The sequence below is a fragment of the Molossus molossus genome, unplaced genomic scaffold (assembly GCF_014108415.1).
Source record: "Molossus molossus isolate mMolMol1 unplaced genomic scaffold, mMolMol1.p scaffold_m16_p_4, whole genome shotgun sequence".
In the NCBI taxonomy this organism is placed as follows: Eukaryota; Metazoa; Chordata; class Mammalia; order Chiroptera; family Molossidae; genus Molossus; species Molossus molossus.
The window spans coordinates 112,161,690-112,182,962 of record NW_023425377.1 but is presented as its reverse complement, the minus strand read 5'-3'; the positions used below and the strand labels follow the sequence as shown (position 1 = coordinate 112,182,962).

At 44.3% G+C, this 21,273-nt stretch overlaps 1 protein-coding gene across 6 annotated transcripts in view; it reads right to left on the bottom strand.

Annotated features, from left to right (window-relative positions):
• Positions 1-21,273, bottom strand: part of INPP4B (inositol polyphosphate-4-phosphatase type II B) — a 595,725-nt gene that overhangs the window by 191,561 nt on the left and 382,891 nt on the right. For 5 of the 6 annotated variants that reach the window (XM_036282080.1, XM_036282081.1, XM_036282082.1 and 2 more), the window contains 2 exons: positions 18,979-19,029; positions 10,999-11,078 (listed from right to left, as the gene is read on the bottom strand). In XM_036282080.1, coding sequence (XP_036137973.1) covers positions 10,999-11,078; positions 18,979-19,029 — 131 coding nt within the window. The remainder of the gene's footprint in view (positions 1-10,998; positions 11,079-18,978; positions 19,030-21,273) is intronic. The other variant, XM_036282084.1, reaches the window with a different exon arrangement.

Sequence of the window (21,273 nt, the reverse complement as noted above, 5' to 3'; positions counted from 1 at the left end):
ATATCTATTAGTAATTAAAAGGTGTTTATCACATTTTTAAAATAATCCACGTAAGACAAATAATGGATTTGGGTATTCGGCAGGCTGAGGCGCTCACAGGAAGCAGAAAGAGTAAGAATGAAGTCACAGGGTTAAAATGGCCAGTGCAAGAGGGATTGCTCTGCACCCTTGCGTACATTTTTGAGTAGTGAATGGAGGTTGGTGTTCCAAATAAAAGTTTCACTAGTTTGGAGCAACCCTGGATGGAGCTATTTTCTCTTTCATCCTGAGATAAACTCCTGAGAACTCAGTGTTAAACTTGAAAAACATCGGAGACGGCTTGAGCAGAAAGTAACCTTAAGTATCATCCAATTCATTTTGTAGAAACTGAGGCCTGAGAGGTTCAGCAGAGGTTCAAGGCCACCTCACAAGTCATCAGCAGTGCTGGGATTTGCCCAAGAACAGTAGCAATCAGAAGGCTACATCTGATTTTTTTTTTTTTTTTTTTTAGTTATTTCTGAAAACCAAAATATGAAATGTTGGGACTTTATTGATTTATTTTTAACTTCCTGGTCAATAAGTACTAAGGTTACCTACAACTTCTGTCCGAATTGGCTACAAATCAGAGGTTCTCATGCCCTTCTTCTTAGATTTGATCATTTGCTAGAACTGTTCATAGAACTTAGAAAAGTACTTGTGTTCGCCAGTTTATTCCATGATAAAAAGGTATCATAAAGGGTACAGGTACACAACCGGGTGAAAAGATATCCAAGGTGAGGTCCGGAAGGTCCTGAGTGCAGGGGCATCTGTCCAGTGGAGCTGAAATGCCCCCCCCCCCAAACATGAATGTGCTCACCAGCTCTTTGAACCCCGCACTTTTGATACTTTTTTCTGGAGGGTGGCTCACATGGGCATGATCGGTCATTCACTCAATGCCCAGCCCCTGTCCCCTTCACGGAGGACAGAGTATAGAGCTGAACGTTCCGAGCTTCTACTCATGTCTTGGTCTTCCTGGTGACCAGCCCACATCCAGGAGCCCAAATGTCTCTTGCTCAGAAGAAAGATCAGGGAGCTCAGAAAGCAAGTTTCTTAAGACCTTTGGAGTGGGCTGTTGGGAGCTGAGCCAAACCATCACAACTCAAGGAAAATTTTTCAGAATAGAACAACAAATATTGTTGACCAATATTGAAGAATAAAAAAAAGAAGTCTACTTCCTGGAGTCATATGTCTAGTCAATGCCAGAATCTAGACCACAGTCTTTAGGAGTGGTGCGACTGTCTCCAGTCCGGGCTAATGCAATCGGTCATCTCCATGGCCCTCCTGCGGCCTGCCTTCAACCTCACGAACCCGCTTCGTCCGCTGATTAGCAGCATGCGTGGCTCACACAGACGGGGAAGCTCTTGCCCAGAGCGAGTAATCATGAGCACTTGGTAAATGTTACTTGTTCCCCTCTCAGCCTCTGCTCCAGCTCAAGAGTTGCTCAGGTTCTGTTCTTCAGATTAACTCCAGAAGAAAACCCTCGGATACTTGGGAATTCATTAGCCTTCCTTTCTAACTACACCGCTCTGCACTCTGCAGGGAAGATACCAGGTGGAAAGTTTGAAGCACATTTATTGAGCAATGAACCTATAGGGTTTAAAAAAGGAAAAAAGCACTGTCCAGAAAGTGTATGTATGTATATATATATATATTCCTATTATTTATTCCCCTTAGCTCTGAAGCTCAAAGAAAATTGCACTGCTTCATTTTATGTCCATGATAAGCATTTTTGGACTCAAAGAATTTATAAAAACAATGTTTGAGAAAAAAAGAAATTTTATAACAAACATTGGAAAAGCAATTATATGTATTTTTATTATTTTCTACTCACTGGAACCTTCATATATCCTTTATTATCTCATTATAGCTTTCAAATGAACTTGGCAGAAAAGATAACGTCACTCAAACAGCACTTCCTTCAAGGACTAGTGGGGTAGGAGGGAGCAGAGACGGCATGAATGAATAGGGAGTAGCCTTTATTTTCTATTAAAGTATAAAGGGATCCTTTACTTAAAATCTGGTTTACAAACCCATAATTTAAGTTCCTCTCAGTGGTATTGTTATCATTAGTAAACAGATGGGAAATTTTTTTTTATTGATTTTAGAGGAAGAGAGAGGGAGAGAGAGATAGAACATCAATGAGAGAGAACATCAATTAGCTGCCTCCTGCATGCCCCCACTGGGGATCGGGCCCACAACCTGGGCATGTACCCTGACCGGGAATCGAACCGGCGACCTTTTGGTGCTTGGGTCAATACTCAGCCATTCAGCCACACTGGCCGGGCCGATGAGAAATTTTAAGCAAAGTAACTCCTGGTGTCAGTAATGGAATTCAGGCATCCTCCAATGTCACCATCACAGGCGTGTCCCTAAAGTGTTTTAAAGGCTCTGTCACTTGGTCCTGAAGCAGTTCATTTTTGCTAGTCCAAGAAATAAGTCCCAAGAGCTGGGGAATTCAGTCTTGTTGGCAGTTTGCGGAACAAACAGGCAACCCCAAGAATCCTCAGAAACTGTCTCCTATTTACTGTGCCAACCCCTGGAAAATCTTCAGTTCAATTCAAGATAAGAGAAACATAATCCCCTATACACCAGTTCTAAGTTGAGGATTGAAACTTTTAATTCTGCAGAGAGACTGCAGCAACGTCGGGGAAGATGAAAATAAAATAGAGTTTGTTGCCTGCCATGTCTTCAGTGGAGGCATGGGCCTTAAGCCAAGTTTATCACTGAGCCTGACGTTTGATCTTAGCAATGTTCAGTCTTATCGTAATGTGTTTGTTTACTTGCCAATTTACATATGTGAATATCAGAAAGAAGTAACATTCAAAATGTATCCACAAGCAAATTTGGTCATTTCATTTGCTGTTGAACTACGTAATGTAATGTAGGCCCAATAGCACTTAGGTCAGGTCCAATTAAACCTGCCTTTAATCATTGCAATTAATTTTAAAAGCTTTCTATGCAAGATGCTAAAATTGTCCCATAATATAACAAAGTCATCAGTGCCACACAGTGTTATACAGAAGAATCCTTAGTTACCTAATATTTCCTACTGAACTCTAATAAGCTTAAGTACATTAAGCACGGGACCCAATGGATCAGCCACGATGAGGCTGGCCCATTTCTAGAAGCAGCACCCGCCCAATGTAACACAGCCCTGAGAAGAACAGTTTGCTTACATGGGTGCGACACACGTAATCAAGTGACGCAAGATGAACTTGCCTCTTCTTTCTTATCTCTTATCATTTTATCTTTGATCCCATCCTCCTCTTCTGTCTTCTTCAAATTGTTTTTCATACTACTTTTTGAGTATTTTGTTTCCCTATCTTCCATTCAGAAGAGTACTCTTCCCCCGTTTCTTGACTCAACTCCTTATGTCATTGCAAACAATCTCTTTCAGCCACGCTTTACCACGAGACAGCGATGCTGCAGCAGAACCAGAGATATCAGTGAAGTTCACTTCATGGGTCAGGGCAGAAAATCCTTAGCATCCCAAGAGAGAAAGTACATTATCAAGGGGACAGGTCACTTGCTATATTTTCTCAGGCATGATACCTCCAGCACAGCTCACTCATAGGTTTTACGGAGAACTCACAACATGTCAATGGAAAAGCAAAGTCAAACCTCACTGGAAACAGAGTTTCAAAATGGTGACCTTCTAGGGGTCACTAGCCTCTTCTAGAGGGAATGGTGAGCTGTGACCTGCCACTTTAGGCACCTGCTCAAATGCCTGATGACGATGAAAGGAAATTGAGAGCTGATGGTAAGCCGCGGTGGGGACCAGACTGTTCACTGGCGTGCTGGAGACTGTTGCCCTCAGTTGTTAGTGAGTTTGGAGAACACCAGGGTCTTCCAGGTAAGCTTGCTCCTTGGCGAGGGATATCACAAATGGAGGAAAAATCACTGAAGGCAGTGTGAGCAGGAATTTATGTTGCAACCCTGACCCACAGACGAGCACCGCTGTGCTCTCTGGCTGCCCGAGTTGGAACGGAGCTCAGAGAAACACAGGAACTCTGACTCCACTTTAGAAAGTGCAAAGTGCAAAGTCACTGTGAAGGCGGGAGGAGGTGCTGACTAGCGTCGAGAGCAATGAGTGTGGCTACAGGGAGGCTGCAGAGCAGACCGCTGCCCGGTACACCCTGACTGAGGCTCTTGCACACGCTCATGTTCACGGCCCTGCTCATTTGGGGGGGAGGGGGGAGCGGGAAGGAATATGAAATTTAAAATAGAAAAGGAGCATGATCAGATAAGGATTTTAGAAAGGATGAGTACAAAATGATGGTCTTTTGTTTCACCAAGAAAGAAAAAGCACCAAAAGGCAGAGCTTTCGAGAGGAAGAGCTAATCTCAGTGTGGGGTAATTACATTATTAGGTAATTTGTGAAAATAAGCGTGTGTCCACTTAGGCAAGATTAAAGAAAATCTGTCAATGAACATAGAAGATGCAGCTTGTACTCTGTCGCTCCTTTCCCATACGCTTTGTACAACCTCACCCGCTGGGCCGTTGGCAGGCCGTGGACTTGTGATGGGAACGGAGGCGCGGGGGGGAGTTCCTGCACGTGGAAGGGGCGTGGCGCGGGGGAGTGCAAGGAGCTTGTGTAAGCGTGAGTATGCATTTGGGTGAACACCACGTGCCTGCCTGCAGACACGTGTGTTAAAGAACATGCTTATGGTGGGAAAGGGTGAATAAAAACACAGCCACGCGTGTGTTTCTCTGGAAAACACGTTGTTCTTGTTTGAAGCCAGCGTTTTCTAAATCACATAGCTGTGTTTCTTGGGACAGGGTCTGCTAAGCTGCGAACAGGAGCTCCATGAAGAGAGTGTCTTGTGTTCCATTTGTTCTGGAAAAGCTGCAGGTGACATCTGTCCTCTGAGAGTCCCAGGGGGCCTTAGGACTAATGAAGGCTCTGAGAAGTCCTGCAGCAAGGAAACCCACCTCACTTTTTCAAAACGGAGCATTTTCATATTTGACCATAAAGCTTCTTCATTCAATAAACATATACATATAACTGAAAGGGTACTAGTGTTTTTTGTTTTTAAAAACAAAAAACAAAAAAAAAAAAACCTGTTTGCAAAAGCTGCTATCAATGTGTCTGGAGCAGCAGGAGCATGGGGTGATGACAATAAAAGTGACCTGGGTAAATATGGGCAACTCCAATACAAAGTTTTCAGGTCAAACATAATTCTTTGCAGGCCTAATCATTTCTGAGAATTATCTTCAAAGCTAAATTAGCTCTCAAGCTTTCTAGGCAGGTAGGTCTTTGTGTACAGCTATTAACTGAACATGATTTGCATTTTAAAAGAGGGGAGATCTCAGGCTTTTCTATACAAAGCAGTTGCTATTGAAGTACTCCAGGTATGTGTAGCCCCTTCAGTGACTGAAAACTCTCCTCTGCAAGCTGACAAATACGAAGTCTTTTGAAGAATGCAAACTAAGAAAGTGCTATTTCATTTCCATGGTTATACCTACATAAAAATGGATTAGGACCATAAAGAAAAATGCAGGCTATTTCATTGCAGAGCCATTTAAATGATAAATGAAAGACAGTCCAGTTGGATGAAATGAAAAATAATAACACTGATGATAATAATTTTAGCAAGAGGTAATGGGCATGATGAGCAAGCACCTTGCTATGGCATCAGATACCATTCCAGGGACACAATGTTGGTTGTATACAATATGTCTAATACTCTATTGAGGACATACACACACATACACAGCCTGAGGCTAGAGAACTAGTCAATAAAAGAAAGGAAAACAGAAAAATATAGCTAGCATTTATTGAGCACTTACTATGTGTTGGGCACAATAGTAAACATTTTAAGTTAATAATCCATGTGAGCCTAACAACAACCCTGAGAGGTGGGCACCACTGTCACCTGCATTTTACAGCTGGGAAAACAGCCTCCGAGTCATCAGCCATCCTGCTGGGCAACAGAATAGCCAGGATTTGGTCTCTGGGATGTTTCAGAATAATGTGCTCTTTCTACTTTTCTACCCTCCTCATCCGATCATTTCTGTGTAGTTGGCATTCTCTGAGTTCACGGTAAATCGATGTGATTTGAACAGTTATGACAAAGTGGCTCATGCTAGAGACTTTTGATAATTTTAGGCAACTGTGTCCCTAAAAGACATGAACACAGTTACATGAAAGAATAAAATCGCTTTCATTCTCCCAGTCGTCCTGAGAGGTGCGACTTGAGTTGACTTCTATAGGCTGTTTTTGATCGATTCAGCAATAAAATGCACCAATAAACTCTAAAAGCAGCTGACACTCTGTTGCATTTATGAATTTCTGTGCTGATTCAGTGCTATGGTGCTGAAGTATTAAGTCAAACAAATTTTATTTTTTTCCCGGCTCTATTGAAATGCTGCCTGTTTCAGCCAAAAAACTGCTCCCCATATGCCTCCTGCTGGTATCTGCACCCACAAAGTCAAGTCTCCCGTCACAGAATAAAGCCAGAATTCAGGTTTCAGATAAGTATACATTCCTCAGAAAACAGAAATAGTATGTCCAGGTCGAAAGTTAAACCAGCCCCTCTGCCACTGACCAATTCAGAGAATTATACATGTCACATTCTAAGAAAGACCCTCAATAAACAAAGAGAGCAAACTAAACCGGAAGGAAAACAATCTCTATGGAGCACCTTTCGCCAGTGCACAGAACAAGATGACATTTATTAATTGCCCAGAATGACCCTGGGAGGGAGGTCATTACTCCTTCTATTAACAGACATTAAGGAGTAGATATGCCTGGGGTGGCACTGTTGTTGACAAAACTGAGACCTGAACCAAAGTTTGGTATGAAAACCCGGTGCTTTATTACACTACGTTCCTTCCTGAGAATAAAAAGGAGGAAAGATTTATAGCTGAACAACATAGCTGCTTCCAAACGTAATCACAGAGAAAGAGCATGAGACTTGTTTTCCTTGACTCCATGAAGGAGAGCGATAACACTGAGGCTAAAATAGGAATTCTTTTCTAACACTGACCTGTTTGAGAATAGAAAGAGGCTTGGCCTCCTGAGTTTGAGACACTGCCACTAAACATGTCCAAGAAGAAGCTGAGTGCTCAGGTCTCTTCTGGGCTCTAAAATTATTGAATTTGAAGGTTCTAAGCAAAGTATCTATTCTCCAGAAAATCCTTGATATCAAGAACCCTTCTCTTGCCTGGCTGGTGTGGCTCAGTGGACTGAGTGCTGTCCCATGGACTGAGAGGTCCCGGTTCAACCCCCAGGCAGGGCACATGCCCGGGTTTCGGGCTCTATCGCCAGTAGGGGGCGTGCAGGAGGCAGCCGGTTGATGTTTCTCTCTCACATCGATGTTTCTCTCTCTCTCTTCCTTCCTCTCTCTCTAAAAAAATCAATAAAAACATATTTTAAAAAAATATCCCTTCTCTCCCAATCCATGGTTCCATCCCGTCCCCACTGTGTGACCTCAGGAAGTCCAACTGCTGTTCCTCAGCTCGCTTTTGCGTGAAACAGGAATAACATCACCTTCCACGCAAGGCTATTAGCAGATCGAATACGATAAGACTTGGGAAATGCTTACCCCTTGTAAAGCTCAAACAGTGTGAGTTACCTCTTCCTACGTGTCTGTGGGGTCCAGGTCAGTGTCAGAATCAGAGGAGCTGTCCTGGGGGTTTCTCCTCACGGTCACTTGAATGGCACCGAAAGCACAGGGGAGTGACGCTCCAGGAGGCCGGGGTCTCCCGAGACACGTGCTGGATCGGTCATGAGTGCGCTTTTGCTGCTGACCTGCCCGTGTGCCTGCTTGCCCACGCCCAGAGGAAAAGCAGGCAGTGTCCTTATGCCTACTCGCAGGCTTTCCGATGTGTGTTCTTGTAAGTTCTACACAAAAGCATCAATTAAGTTAGCTCTGTACGTGCCATCCACATCCTCTAACTTTTCCATTGGTGCATTCAATAAGTATAAGACTATTCTGTTATAATTCATCACAAACATGCTCTTCTCTCTCAAAGAGGGTTTGTTTGGCCACTGGTCGGTGTCCACTGCCCTTATTGGCTACAGAAAATATTTTAGAAACATGTAACAATTTAGTGTGTAAACCATCAAAACCTTCTCCTGCATGCCTACTTTCTAGTACCTGAAAAAGCTAACCGAAGACTTCAAAAGAGCACGAATTGTATTCAATATATATGTCTAATAATTAAGACACATTGATGGGCTATTTTAAAATCATCTCAGAAGTTCAAGCCACCATTGATAAGGAAAGATGCTGTAACAGAAGGATTCAATCACACCCAGAACTTTAAAGACTGTATCTGGTGTTTAAAGTAGGAAGACTTGTATAACTTTTATCTGTGTGTAGGAGAAGAGTGGGCGGAGAGTCAAACTCTCAGCAAGTTTAATTCCATTTGAATGGAAAGATAATTGATCATTTAAAACTGTATTGTCAGTCTATGGCCACGGTGGGTCTCGGGTTACTGTGGGGACTCAGAGGAGCTCAGAGGACTCCAAGAACAAACCTATTCTTACTCACTGCGTGCGCTGTGGCACCCAGAATACACCTGTTGTTCTTTTATTTTTACGAACAACAAAATTGAAGTGTGTGTGTGTTTATGTTTACAAAGGTTAAATAAACAAAACACCAAAAAATAAAAATGTAAACACATCATCATTTGAATCTTACCTTCTCTAAGCAGAAATATTTGACAACAGAAAGTTAGTAATTATGGTCCGTGAGAAAGCAAAATAGTCCTAAAATCATATATGCGAACAAATACATACGCAACAGCACAATCTATGCTATTCATGCATATGCATGAATATGTAGAGCTATACATGTTACATAACGGGGAAAAATGTTAAAATAAACAGAAGTCTACTGTTTATTTTTTCATAGCCTTTCCCACACATCTGTATATTATAAAACATAACAATCTGAGAATTCTATTGCTTTGAAAATTCCTGGACTATAAAAGGAATAAAAGTCAGATATAATCAGTGCAAAGAAATATTTAGAACAAAAACAAACCAACCAACCACAAACATGCTTCTTATCCCTGACCTAAGGTTCTTTAGCTCCGTACCTCAGAGACTATCAAGTCAACAGAGAGAAGATGAATTACATCAGAAGTAAAAAACCATGAAGCACCAGCAATCAAAGGCTATAATGAGTCTCTAACGTGTCTGGTTCATAGGGAAAGAAATACAAAAACTTGGCAAAGCACAAAAGGAAAAAAATAATCACCTGGCCATTTCAGAATTTGTTTTCAAAAACGATTTTTTTCTAGAAAAACGCAACTCATTGTTAAATGTGTTTCTCTTAAACACAATCAAACTCAGATGAGTAGGCATGAGGGTTATTAAATCAAAAGTAGAAATTTGTCTTCCTATCCTCTAAACCTGAAATTATTGTATTCCTATTTTCTCCAAGGGCTGTACTCGAAACTTGACCCTTCGATTCCTATCCCCCCTCAAAGGCACTGTATGTGTTCACTAATTTTCATTTTGCCAAGAATTTCTGGTCCGCTGATTCCGTTTCACAGGCAGTGTCTAAATGCTGTGCAGCGAGCCGCTGTGAGTGACAGTCATGCTACAATCACAACGGCAGCCATGAGTCAGCTAAAGGAGAAATGGGTGCCTGCCTCTCGTCCAGGAAACCTGGGCCTCTTGTGGTTCTCAGGGAGCTCCGTGTTTGAGGTCTCATCGAAGGAATCCGGCACCGGGGTCAGATGAAACTCTAAGCACCGTGCCAGGTTGGTAACAGGTATTGTCCAGTGTACCAATGACATTGAAAACTAGACTTCTCAGCTGGCCCTGACACACTTCAGACTGAAAATAAATGCAACCAAATTTTATGGGGAATAATACCCCCAAACTATCAATATTTTTAAATGTTTTCTCAAATAAAATACAACAAGAACAAAATAGCAGATGTTTGTGAGACAGCCTAACGCGAGCCAGAGAGAAGTTGTGGCTCCGCTAGAACTCACCAACACCGATTTTTCTGCATAAATATAAATGACCTTAATTTATTTTGTGCCATCTATTAAGTCAAAATGAAAAACTGTGCGAGTCAGGAAACATCAGAAAAGGACACAGCAACAGTACAAATTCCAGCATAAGTAATAACATTTTTACTAAAATAAGTATTGGTTACGAGTGGTCCCTGGGGGCTGGGTCGGACAGCAAACAAACTTAAGATCTGAACTCTTCCCTGAGAGTGTCTCTATATTTCACCAAAAGAAGAGCATCTTAAGTTTACAAGTAGGGTTCTACACCATTTCTATATTCATTTATGCTAAACAAATGTTGCAAGGCAGTATTCTCCATGTACACATATTTATAAACATTATACAGTTAGACAACAGTGTTATTGTTTGAAATTTATTATAAAGGTTAAAAGAAATATTTATTTTTTAAACATTCTTCTTAGTATTAAAACATTATGGAACTACCTGAAGATCACCTCATCTTCTACATCAAAAGAAATTGTACTCATACTAAAAATCAGCTCTGAGCCATTGTCTGTTTCAATATGAGTCTATTTTAACTTATGTTTTACATTTAAGACTATAGCTACAAAACAAGCTTTCAAAAAGAGAATAATCAGTTTACCCTCTAGGATAAAAAAAAATCTACAATGTTGCCTCTGGCCAATTTTTCAATCCGAGAAATGTACTTGATTTAAAAAGTAACATTTTAATAAATGACGCAAATTATTTAATAACATTGCCCATCATTTCTATCGCTTTCTCAGCTTTCCAAAAATGTCACTTTCATGTTAACCCAGTATTTTTTTCCGACAAGGGCTGATACACTTTGACAATCTGAAACATGAACTTGAATGGGAGCCTGAGTAATTGCTGTTTCAACATAACTTGTTGCGATGGAGAAGGTGAGCCATCTGAGAGTTGCCATCTAAACATCTGCAAGAATTGTGGCTGTCACACGCAGCCAGCCTTCAGGACATATCACGGGCTATGCATTTGAACCGCGTGTCGCTGACAGAGACCCACCTCAGGCTCAGGGCCAGCGGCTGCTCCTTGGACCTCAGTAGATCCCCCACTTTAAAACTGGCACAGCCCAGGAAGCTTCGCTGGAAATAAGAGAAAGAACAGCTTTCGTTAGCTTCTGAGTCTCTTCATATTTGTGCTGTCGCACCGATCACACAAAATGAGTCCCTAGAAGAATCAAATGTTAAATCGCGTAGCCTGATAAACACTTCACAGACAGAAATACAATCATCACTAATATAGCCACCTCGTGGGGTCAGTTCCGGGGGAGCAAACGTATCCTTTTCATTAAAAACCAAGACACATAGCCTGGAAAATAACAAAATGTGTCATCAGAAGCCGGGACGGTTCCACCAGCTACTTTTCTCCCCCTATGAAAGCGGAGGTGAGTGAAAGATGGGAAAGTTTTAGTATTTACCGATGCCGCTGTTCTCATTAGAATTCCTCGTCACCGGCAGCGGCCACTTGTATTCCAGATATGAGCAAATCTGTTAGTTGGAGCTATTTTTATGTGGAACTCTGGACAAGTTATAAATAGAAATGCTCTATTTTCCCCCCAACACAGCAATGTTTAAAAGCATTTGTTTCCTTTGTTATTTCTACACTCGCAAGGGACAATTTCATTCTGACACACACAGAAAGAAGGGTACTTGTTCAGTTAACATTTTCTAAAATTGCTTTTTTAACCTATCGTACTGGATGGTGACTATCTACGAATATCTACTTTCTCCACTCTTTGACTCATAATGTAAAGAATAAAACTCTGAATTGGTTGTTCTTTTCTCAAATAAAAATCTTTCATCTCTTTTTAACATTCCTGGCTCCTTCTGATTTAAAAGTCATGGTATTATGGTATTCCATAAATAGGATTTCTCGTTTTCCCCTCAAGGTCAAGAAGTAAACATGAACATATCAAACCTGTATTATTACCTGTGCTATTGCTGCTTAACACCCAGTAATACGCTACAAGAGTCAACACTACATCTTCCAGAACATTCCGTCTTTATAAGTCTGTGCCAAGCTGCACTAGAATGAGAGACTGGAGGCCAATTTGGGTCTTTTCAGAGGAAAGTGTGCAATTATTCCATGCACAAAAGGCTGCATCTGGTCAGAATTTTTCTCCCTCTTTTCAAAGTTCTAATGTAGAAGAACTGTTCCAAAAGGCTTAAAGGCAAACATTTGAAATAAACTCAGTTTTAAAGTTAGAGATGCTTATATGTTAGTAAAGATAAACCCAATTCATTAACTTGAAACTCAAAAAGCTGGTTTGGACACTGAGTCACTAAAGCCAGAAGAATATAATGCTACAATAGTAGTTGGAGAATGTTAGGAGAAAATAGAGGGTTTGCGGAACCGGCTCTGATGTTAGGTCAGTGACTGATGAAATCAGAATGAACCGAGGCAGAGAAGGATGTCCAAGACCTGTGTGGCAAAGCGGGGAAACAGGGCAGAGAGAGCCTAGGAGAGGTCCAGCTGAACAGAAGCACTCATGTGACTTCACTCAGAGATAATACCAACTAGAACGTCCTTATGTACAAGAGCATATAGACTCCGCTAGTCTCCGTTTCCTGTCCTGTTGGGGTTTTCTCTGTTGACACTGATCACCACACAGACACACACACACGTGCGCACACACACGCACACACACAAACACAATTGTTTCTTTTGTACCTCCCCCCCCCAAATAACTGAGAGTTGGAACAATGAGCTTTATTTTGTGTTCTGATAAATTCCCACTGCTGAAAACACAGTAGACACATGATACATACTTACTGACATGAATGACTGAATGACTAAATGATGGACGGACAGAAGGAAGGAAGGAAGGAAGGAAGGAAGGAAGGAAGGAAGGAAGGAAGGAAGGAAGGAAGGAAGGGAGGGAGGGAGGAAGGGAGGGAGGAAGGGCATAAGCGTAGCTTCAAGTAAGTTATCCTATTAAACACAGGAGAAATGCTCTTTCTGCAGATATTTATAAACCACTATAATTCACTGAAATGTGGGAAACCAAACCATTTCAGTGTGTAGACTGTATACTGTTTTGGTACATTTCGTGTCACAGTTTGTATTTTAAAGAGGTCCCGCTTTCCCTTTCACTGATAATCAGCATTTTCCACCTGAATTCCACCCCTCACTTGTTATCCTTACTCAAAGAAAACATTTAACTGATCCGATTTCCTAACTCCTCAACGTTTGCCTTTTGAGATTTTAAAGGTATAGTTTTAGAATTAATAACAAAATAAAACACACACACACATGTCATGAATGTTGTGGTCTGGTCAGCAAGAAAAAGAGCAAATGGCCAGATGGGACTGCGCGCGGAGGGACAGGTGGAGTGGCTATTTTCAGACACGGCCGCAGACGCACCACGCGGCACAGCTGCAGCAGCGGCTGCGACCATGCGCCGCTGACTGTGTCTCCTGTCCCCAGACCAGGCGCTCTCGTGGAAGTAAGACCTGGGCTTGACCATCTCTGAGTGAAGCTGGCGCCGGACGCAGGGGCAGCACAAGGCGTGCTCGCCATCTGCCAGGAATGCCCATGAGTCAATCTTTCCCATCACAACTGTCAGCCACATGCTTAATCCCAAAGGCTAATAAGAGATCTTACAGAAATAACACAACATGTTAAGAATCATCTCGGAAATGACATCATAGCATTACATTCTGAAAATGTATCAGACTAGAGGAGGTGTTAAAAATATTATATTTTTAAAATAACTGTACTTTGGGGCTAGATGTTGCATAAAATCCATGAATGAAACCCCGATACTTCACGACAATGTGTAATTGTTTCACACAACGACACCAGCAATGGCATTGCCTATATATACATTTATTCCCTGGAAGGTTTTCATGTATTTGCTTTAATTCAAAATAGGTAAAACTAGGACCCTCTGCACCCCACCCCACAAAATGGGAAAACACTTCATTTACCTGACTATTCACTGAATCCAGTAAAAGAATGAATTAGAGGGAAAACAGTCTTTATTTTTGAAACCTAGATTCCCATGAGGGGAATATAATGAACAAAAAAAGCTGATGAACAAAATAGACGCAGAGACACAGAAAGGAGTACAGCTCAGACTGACAGACCCCAGAGGAAGGGGCGGGGGTAGGGATGAGGTACACCAAAGAACTTATATGCAGGAATGTGTAACCAATGGACATGAACAACAATGCTTGTGTGTGTGGAGGGGGGGAGGGGGGATGGGGGGAGGGTATCTGGGGGTAGAAGGAGAAACATTTGTAACAAACATTAATTAATTAATTATAAAAATTTAAAAAAAAGAAAATGCAGACAAGAAAGTAAAATAAATAACTGACCTAACAGAAAAGAAAGATGTACTATAAACACACTTCATTTTTGCTGTCACTGTTATCATAATCATAAAATTTTTTAAAAATTTTTTTATATTTAAAATGTAACTCAGGGAACAATGTTTTGCATCTCTCCTTCGGGTGTTGTTTCTAAAATTCTCATCTTAAAGGTTTTAAACTGGGAGCTCCAATGTCAGGGGAAAAAAACTAAAAAAGACAAACAAAAAATATAAACCCGCTAGAGCTGGAGCTCAGAGGTCTCCAGTGTAGTTGGAAATCAATCGCTCTGTTTAAAATGGAAACCCAAGGGCGCGTACCTCGGTTGCAGTTTGTCCCCGGCCCTGGTCGGTTGTGCGGGTGGCAGCCACTCGATGTGTCCCTTTCACATCGATGTTTCCCTCTCTCTCTCTGTTCCTCTCTCTCCCTCCCACTCTACCTGAGCAAAAAATGGAAAAATGTCCTCGGGTGAGGATAAAAAATAAATAAAATAAAATGGAAACCCAGGCAATTAAATTGCTGCCCCCAGTCCCCAGCTGCCTGTCCACTGGTGGCACCAGGCTTGGTTTCTCTGTCTTCCCTCTTACAAACCAGTGGTCCTGGACAAGTTTCTCCACCACTCTCGGCCTTAGCTACATAGGACCACTGTCCCTCCTTCTCATAGTTACTGTTATCAGAGTTAAAGCCACCCAGACAAAGCGCTCAGTACACTGCTGAGACAATAGAACGTATTCCATCATATTAGCTCGCATAGTCATTAAGATAATACACTCAAGCCCTGGTCGGGTGGCTCAGTGGGTTGGAGCATCGTCTCGTACACCAAAAGGCTGCAGGTTCGATCCCTGGTCAGGCACATGTGGGAGGCAACCAACTGATGTTTCTTTCTCATATCTATGTTTCTCATATTGATGTTTCTCTCTCTAAAGAATCAATAACATATCGTCAGGTGAGGATCAAAAAAAAAAAAAAAAAAAAAACAGATAATAACCACTCAGAATTCAGATGACTTAAAAGTGTTATAAGTCTACCTTAAATACTTTTTGGAAAAGTCATATAGATATGTTTTCTCATATAGTCTATAAAAAAAAACTTCTGCCCTGGCCAGTTTGGCTCAGCGGTTAGAGCGTCTGCCTGCGGTCCGGAGAGACCCGGGTTCGGTTCCCGCTAAGGGCATGTACTTCGGTTGCAGTTTGTCCCCGGCCCTGGTTGGTCGTGCGGGTGGCAGCCACTCGATGTGTCCCTTCACATCAATGTTTCTCTCTCTCTCTCCCTTCCTCTCTCTCCCTCCCACTCTATCTGTACAAAAAAATGGAAAAATATCCTCGGGTGAGGATTAAAAAAAAACTTCTCATATAGCCTATGAGAAATCCCTGCAATGAATACATATGTGTGTGTGTACACATATATATATTTAGAAATAAAAATAGATTCAGAAAACATATATGTTAAAATAAATTCTAGATGAAATGTGAAAAAAATATCAAAGGTCATATGCTCCTACAGTTATTGTAGCTGAGCATGTTACCTATGATTCCTTATAGCTCAAATTTTTATCAGATCATGTGGAATGTTCATCAGGGCCCAAGAAATGTCCACCTGGAACCTGAGAATGTGAAGGCTGTCATGCCATCGCCAGTCTGCGATAAAGAAACCGGGGCCCAAAGGCGCTGATGGTCACAGAACTAGTTAATATGCAGAGGCCAAGTTCGAGCCCAGCTTGCTTGCTCTGCAGCCAGCATTCTCTCATCCCCATCACGCTGTGCCTCATGTCCAAGACAGGTGGCGATTCCTTCTGAAGACAGGCTCTCTGCCCGTACCACACGGGCTCTGACCTTTCCAGCCTGCTCACGACACGGCAACACTCTGGACGATCATTCTGCTCCACGCACCCAGAGCAGATGATCAGTAAATGGCCTGATGCACGATTTCAATCACTCACCTGGCTGGAGAGTATGCTATCAAGCAGGGTGGGAAAAAGTAGACACCTGTCGCAATCCCTGGCTGCTCTCCACGGGGCATGTGCAAATAGACAGCTTATCTCACCAGCCCTTGCAGGGACTGAGCGAGCCACAGACATCCCGAGTGCTCACTGGGGTGGTCCACCTCCCTGGAACAGGTCCTCGGTGGTCCCCTGGTCCAGCAGTCCTGCACCAGGAGTCAGAGGACGTAGACGCCCGTACACATGGCCATGAGCTGGGCAAACCTCCAGCGGGTATGTTTATTTCACAAAGCCTCACCCAAAGTACAGGCCTCCTTTGTACCAAATTGGCACGGACCTCCCAGGGCTTCCCAGGTACCAGAGCTGCCCTGGCCGAGGGGCAGCCGCTCGCTGGAGCCTTGCTGGGTCCCAGCTCTACACGGGGATGTGCTTTCAGTGCGAAACACGCGTCAGGTGGCTCAGATGCGGCGTGAAAAAGGAGAGTGACTAGCCATCTATTAATAATGAATTGTATTGGTATTTTGAAATGATTCCATATTGCCTATCGTATCGGGTTAAATGAAATACTAACAGTAATCTCACCTGTTTCGTTTCACTTTTTCCAAAGCCTGGGCTACTAGGAAGTTCCAGATTGCAGTTGTGGTACCCGTTCTATTTCCAGGGAATAGTGCTGGTCTCAAGGACGCGTGGTAGAGCAATGACCCTGTGACCTATTCTTACAACCACACACAGGAACTGTGGGGTCAGTTCCGAAGGTCTTGGAAGAGCGGAAGGTGCACCATGAGGCTGAGACACAGCGCCCTCCCTCACTCAGCCTACAGGACAGGTCCCTGTTCAGAGCCCAGGTGTAGTCTTCTTTCACTGTCAACTCTAACAGTTATGGTTCCTCGGTTACCCTCCCGCAGGAAGGGAACGTGGATACGTGAACTCTTCACACTGCAAAAGGCATCGTACCAATGTGCGTGCTCACGAGAGCCAGCGTTTCAATGTTCTCCCGCACAGAGGGCTCTGCTAGGCGGTGCCAGCTGAGAAGCAGCAAAACCAGCAGAAAGGGACCCTCGCCCCCACTGTGGACAGCATGCAGGAACCACACCCTTGGGAACAAGAGGAGCAGAGGGCGGGACACGTGTGGGGATCAGACTCCACCCCTCCACCACGAGTCCCCAGAGGCACGGACATGTCCAGCCTGCAGCAGGAAACGGTGACAGGAGGGGATGGAAGAAAACAATTTAAAGTCAGAGAAGAGATTTCGGTTTTAAACTGAATAAGATGCATTCCAAGAACCTGGATGAGATTATGAAAAAAATAAATAAATAAATAACAACAGGGAAATGCACACAGTTAGGTCAAGATAGCATTAAAGCTTCAGGCAAAGAGGATTTCACACAGTTGAGGGAGGGGTGAGGAGTTAGCGGGGGGACAGATTAAACCATCTCATCTTGAACATTGGAAAATAAATGGAATTTCTTATAAAATAATTAACTTGGTGATAGATGTCAATTTCAGAAGGCCTGAGATTGGGTGAAGGACACGTAAAGGGTGTGAGGACAGTGGGCAGCAGAGGACCAGCTGGAGGAAGTGCCTGGGGTGGTCAGAGACCACAGGGGTCTGACCTCAGCCCCGGGGGTGGAGGGGACACATGGCCTGAGCGATGGAGGCCTGAGGTTGGGAAAAACCTGCTAGGCCCTTGGAAGAAACTAAACGAAGCCCAGCCGCCTGGGCACAGGGACTGGCCCAAGAGGTGAAGGGGACGGCAGAAAACAAAGCACGGAGATTCTCCCGAGTCAGAGGCACTCAACCAGTCCCTGGAAGAAACTCGAAGCTGTGTCAGGCATGGGAGAGCATCAGGCACCCCTTCCTTCTGCCCTACCAGCGGCCGAGACGGGCGGCGCTCTTCTGAGTCAGTGCGCTCACACGCTGGTGCGTGTCTCCGAAGGGCTGCCTTGGCACTTCAGAGACAGCTGCTGCCAAGGAGGAAGTGACCGGTACCTTGTACCATGCTCCACACACTGGGCTGGAAGTTGTCGATTATCTACAGGAGTTCGGGGCATTTCGATAGGTGGGCCTTCAGTGGGCTTGGACCTAGGGCCTCCCAGACCCAACATTTCTGGGCTTTTCCCACCCTCTCAGCCTGCTAGGCTGTCTTCTCAGGAGCTGCTACGGCCAACTCTAGCCTGGTCTAAGCAAAAATCACCTATTACCATCTTGCCTTCCACAAAGCTGGAGAGGCAGTGATTCACATGCAGCACGGAGACCTCAGCAGGATTTTCCAGTACTGGCCGGCACGTAGGCGGCAGCCTCTGTCTGACCTGCACTACTGTGACGACAGGTGTAAGCAGCAGGAAACAGCAAACATCACCATCCCGAGGCTGGTCTGTTCTCTGCCTCCTTCCTGAAGAGGTAGAGCTCACATCTACAATTTCCTGCGCCTCCTGTCGGTCCAGGAGCATTAGTTTGGAGTTGCATCTCAGCTACCTGCAGGGCAATTTCTAGACTCCTCTCTAGCCAGCGAACAAAGTATCGATTCATTTGAGGATGATTTTCAAGAGGCAAGAAATGAATTCCATGTAATTCAGCGAATACGTGATGGAGCTTCCTTGTCTAGTCACACCCTGCTAATCTAACTCAATTCCATTTGTCAGCTACCAGGCAGGAGGCCAGGGGAAATCCAAATGATTAACTCAGAAGTTATGTGTATACCTTTTGGAAACAAACAAACCAATGCACACTTACCCCAATCTCTGGCAGGGGATCCTTATGTTCATGTAGGACACCGGTTCGAACCTATGGAGAAAAACAAGCATTTTCTATATGACTCTGGAGTAGAAGCCAGTGCGGTCTTCACAGGTGCTGGTTTTTCGGTTGCTTCGTCCGACGTCAGTTCGGACCCTGTGGTTAATCATTGCTGAAGTACCTGTGCACGACAACCACAGCAGCACGGGAAGCTGTCCTTTTATAGTGCCTCGCTGTCCTATTTTCCTAAGTACACAGAGCCGCCTGGGTCCTCACCTGTCGCCACCTGTCAAATACAGAGCTATCTGGCCTGTAAGTGAATCACCTTTAATTTCCTTAAGAAGCACCCCTCATTCAGTCTTCAAGGGGAAGGACAGAGTTGGTACAGAGGAAGTTATTGCATGCATGCTCAACAAGCAGTATTCTCTGAATGAGCACCAGAACCGCGGTCCTTATAGGCTATCCCTGCCCCTGGAGAAATCTGGGCCAGACGATCAGAGAGCATATCTAGATTCACCTGAGAGCAAATTCTCAACTGCGGGAGAGGGAATAGAGTCAAACAGTCAGTCATCTGGGTAAGCCTTTCACAAGAGTGAAAAGCATTCCAAGTGAAATATCAACACCTTCGATGACGAGCAGACATCAACCTTCTACCGAGTAATCATCCTCAAGCCTGGCTGTGCACTGGAATTACTGGGAATCCTTTCAAATTTTGGGTGATCTTGCCTGGCCCCAGATACGGCTTCTTTTTTTTTTTTTTAATCCATTTTTCCATTTTTTGTTCAGATAGAGTGGAAGAGAGAGAGAGAGTGAGAAACATCCACGTAAAAGGGACACATCAAGTGGCTGCTACCCACATGACCCAACCAGGGCCGGGGACAAACTGCAACCGAGGTACATGCCCTTAGCGGGAACCGAACCCGGGTCTCTTTGGACCGCAGGCCGACGCTCTAATCGCTGAGCCAAACCGGCCAGGGCAATATGGTTTCTTTTTCCTTTTTTTTTTTTTATCAGTCCAGAGGTCTTTTATTTTTAAAAATGTATCTTTCTTACTGAAAGTATTGCAGATGTCCCTCCCTTTTCCCCACTGACACCCTCGCCCTGCGCTCGCTGCCCCCACCCTGCCTCGACCGCCCTGCGGGCTGTGTCCACTGACTGCGCATGTGCGTATCAGTCCTCGGTTTCCCTCTTCCCACCCTCCCCCCCTTCCCTCTGAGGCTTGTCCGTCTGTTCCCTGCTGCCATGTCTCTTTAGCTATTTGGTTTGTCAGCTTATTTTGTTCATTATATTCCACAAATAAGTGAGGTCATGTGACACCTGTCTTTCTCCACCGGCTTATGTCGCCAAGCACACCACGCTCAGGTCCCTCCGCGTGTCTCAGGGGTGGGGGATCGCTCTCCTTACAGCCCCGGGGCTCCACTGTGCACGTGCACCGCAGCTCTTTCACCCGCTCGCCCACGACGGGCCCTCGGGCTCGTATTTCTTCCCACTCGCCCGCCGTGAGTTCGTAGGGAGGCCCGAGCAGCCCAGGCCCCCTTCCGCTGGCTCTCACCAGTGTGTTTCTCCGGGCGACGCAGGCTGACCCTTCGCTGAACCCAGGCACGTCCCTTTGGCTTCCTCTTTCTGACCGTGTTCCTTCACGCGTTCAGGCAGCTACCTCCGCGCTCAGAGCGCTGAGTGCACAGGACTACAGCCGTCCTCCTGCCCTTAGCTGTCTTCACAGCAGTGTCCACTGCACGCCGGGGACAGTGAGGACTCACCCAGTCTGTCATGGTGTGGGCCACTCCTTCTAGAACATGCCCATTCCCTTGATGTCTACACTACCAACCTCCTTGTAGATTCGAATGTATGTGGCCAAAGGAACAACTCCCTGTTTTCTTTTCCTTTTTTATTTTATCCTGACCCGAGGACATTTTTGCATTTATCTTCCGATAGAGAGGGAGGGAGAGAGGGAGGAAGAGAAAGAAAGAGAGGAACATCGATGTGAGAGAGACACATCAACTGGCTGCCACCCACATGACCCCAACCGGGGCCGGGGACAAACTGCAACCAAGGTACGTGCCTTTAGCAGGAACCGAACTCAGGACTCTCTGGTCTGCAGGCCAATACTCTAACCACTGAGCAAAACTGGCCAGGGCGCAACCCCCTGTTTTCTAAAAGGCCTAGAGAACACAGAGCGAGGGCCTCTCCTCTTCCCTTTCTGTTCATCATCTTGGTGAATTACTGGGAGATGGTGTTTCTGGCCGAAAAGCTAAATATGGATTCTGATGTTCAGCTGCTGAGTCTGTGGTTCTC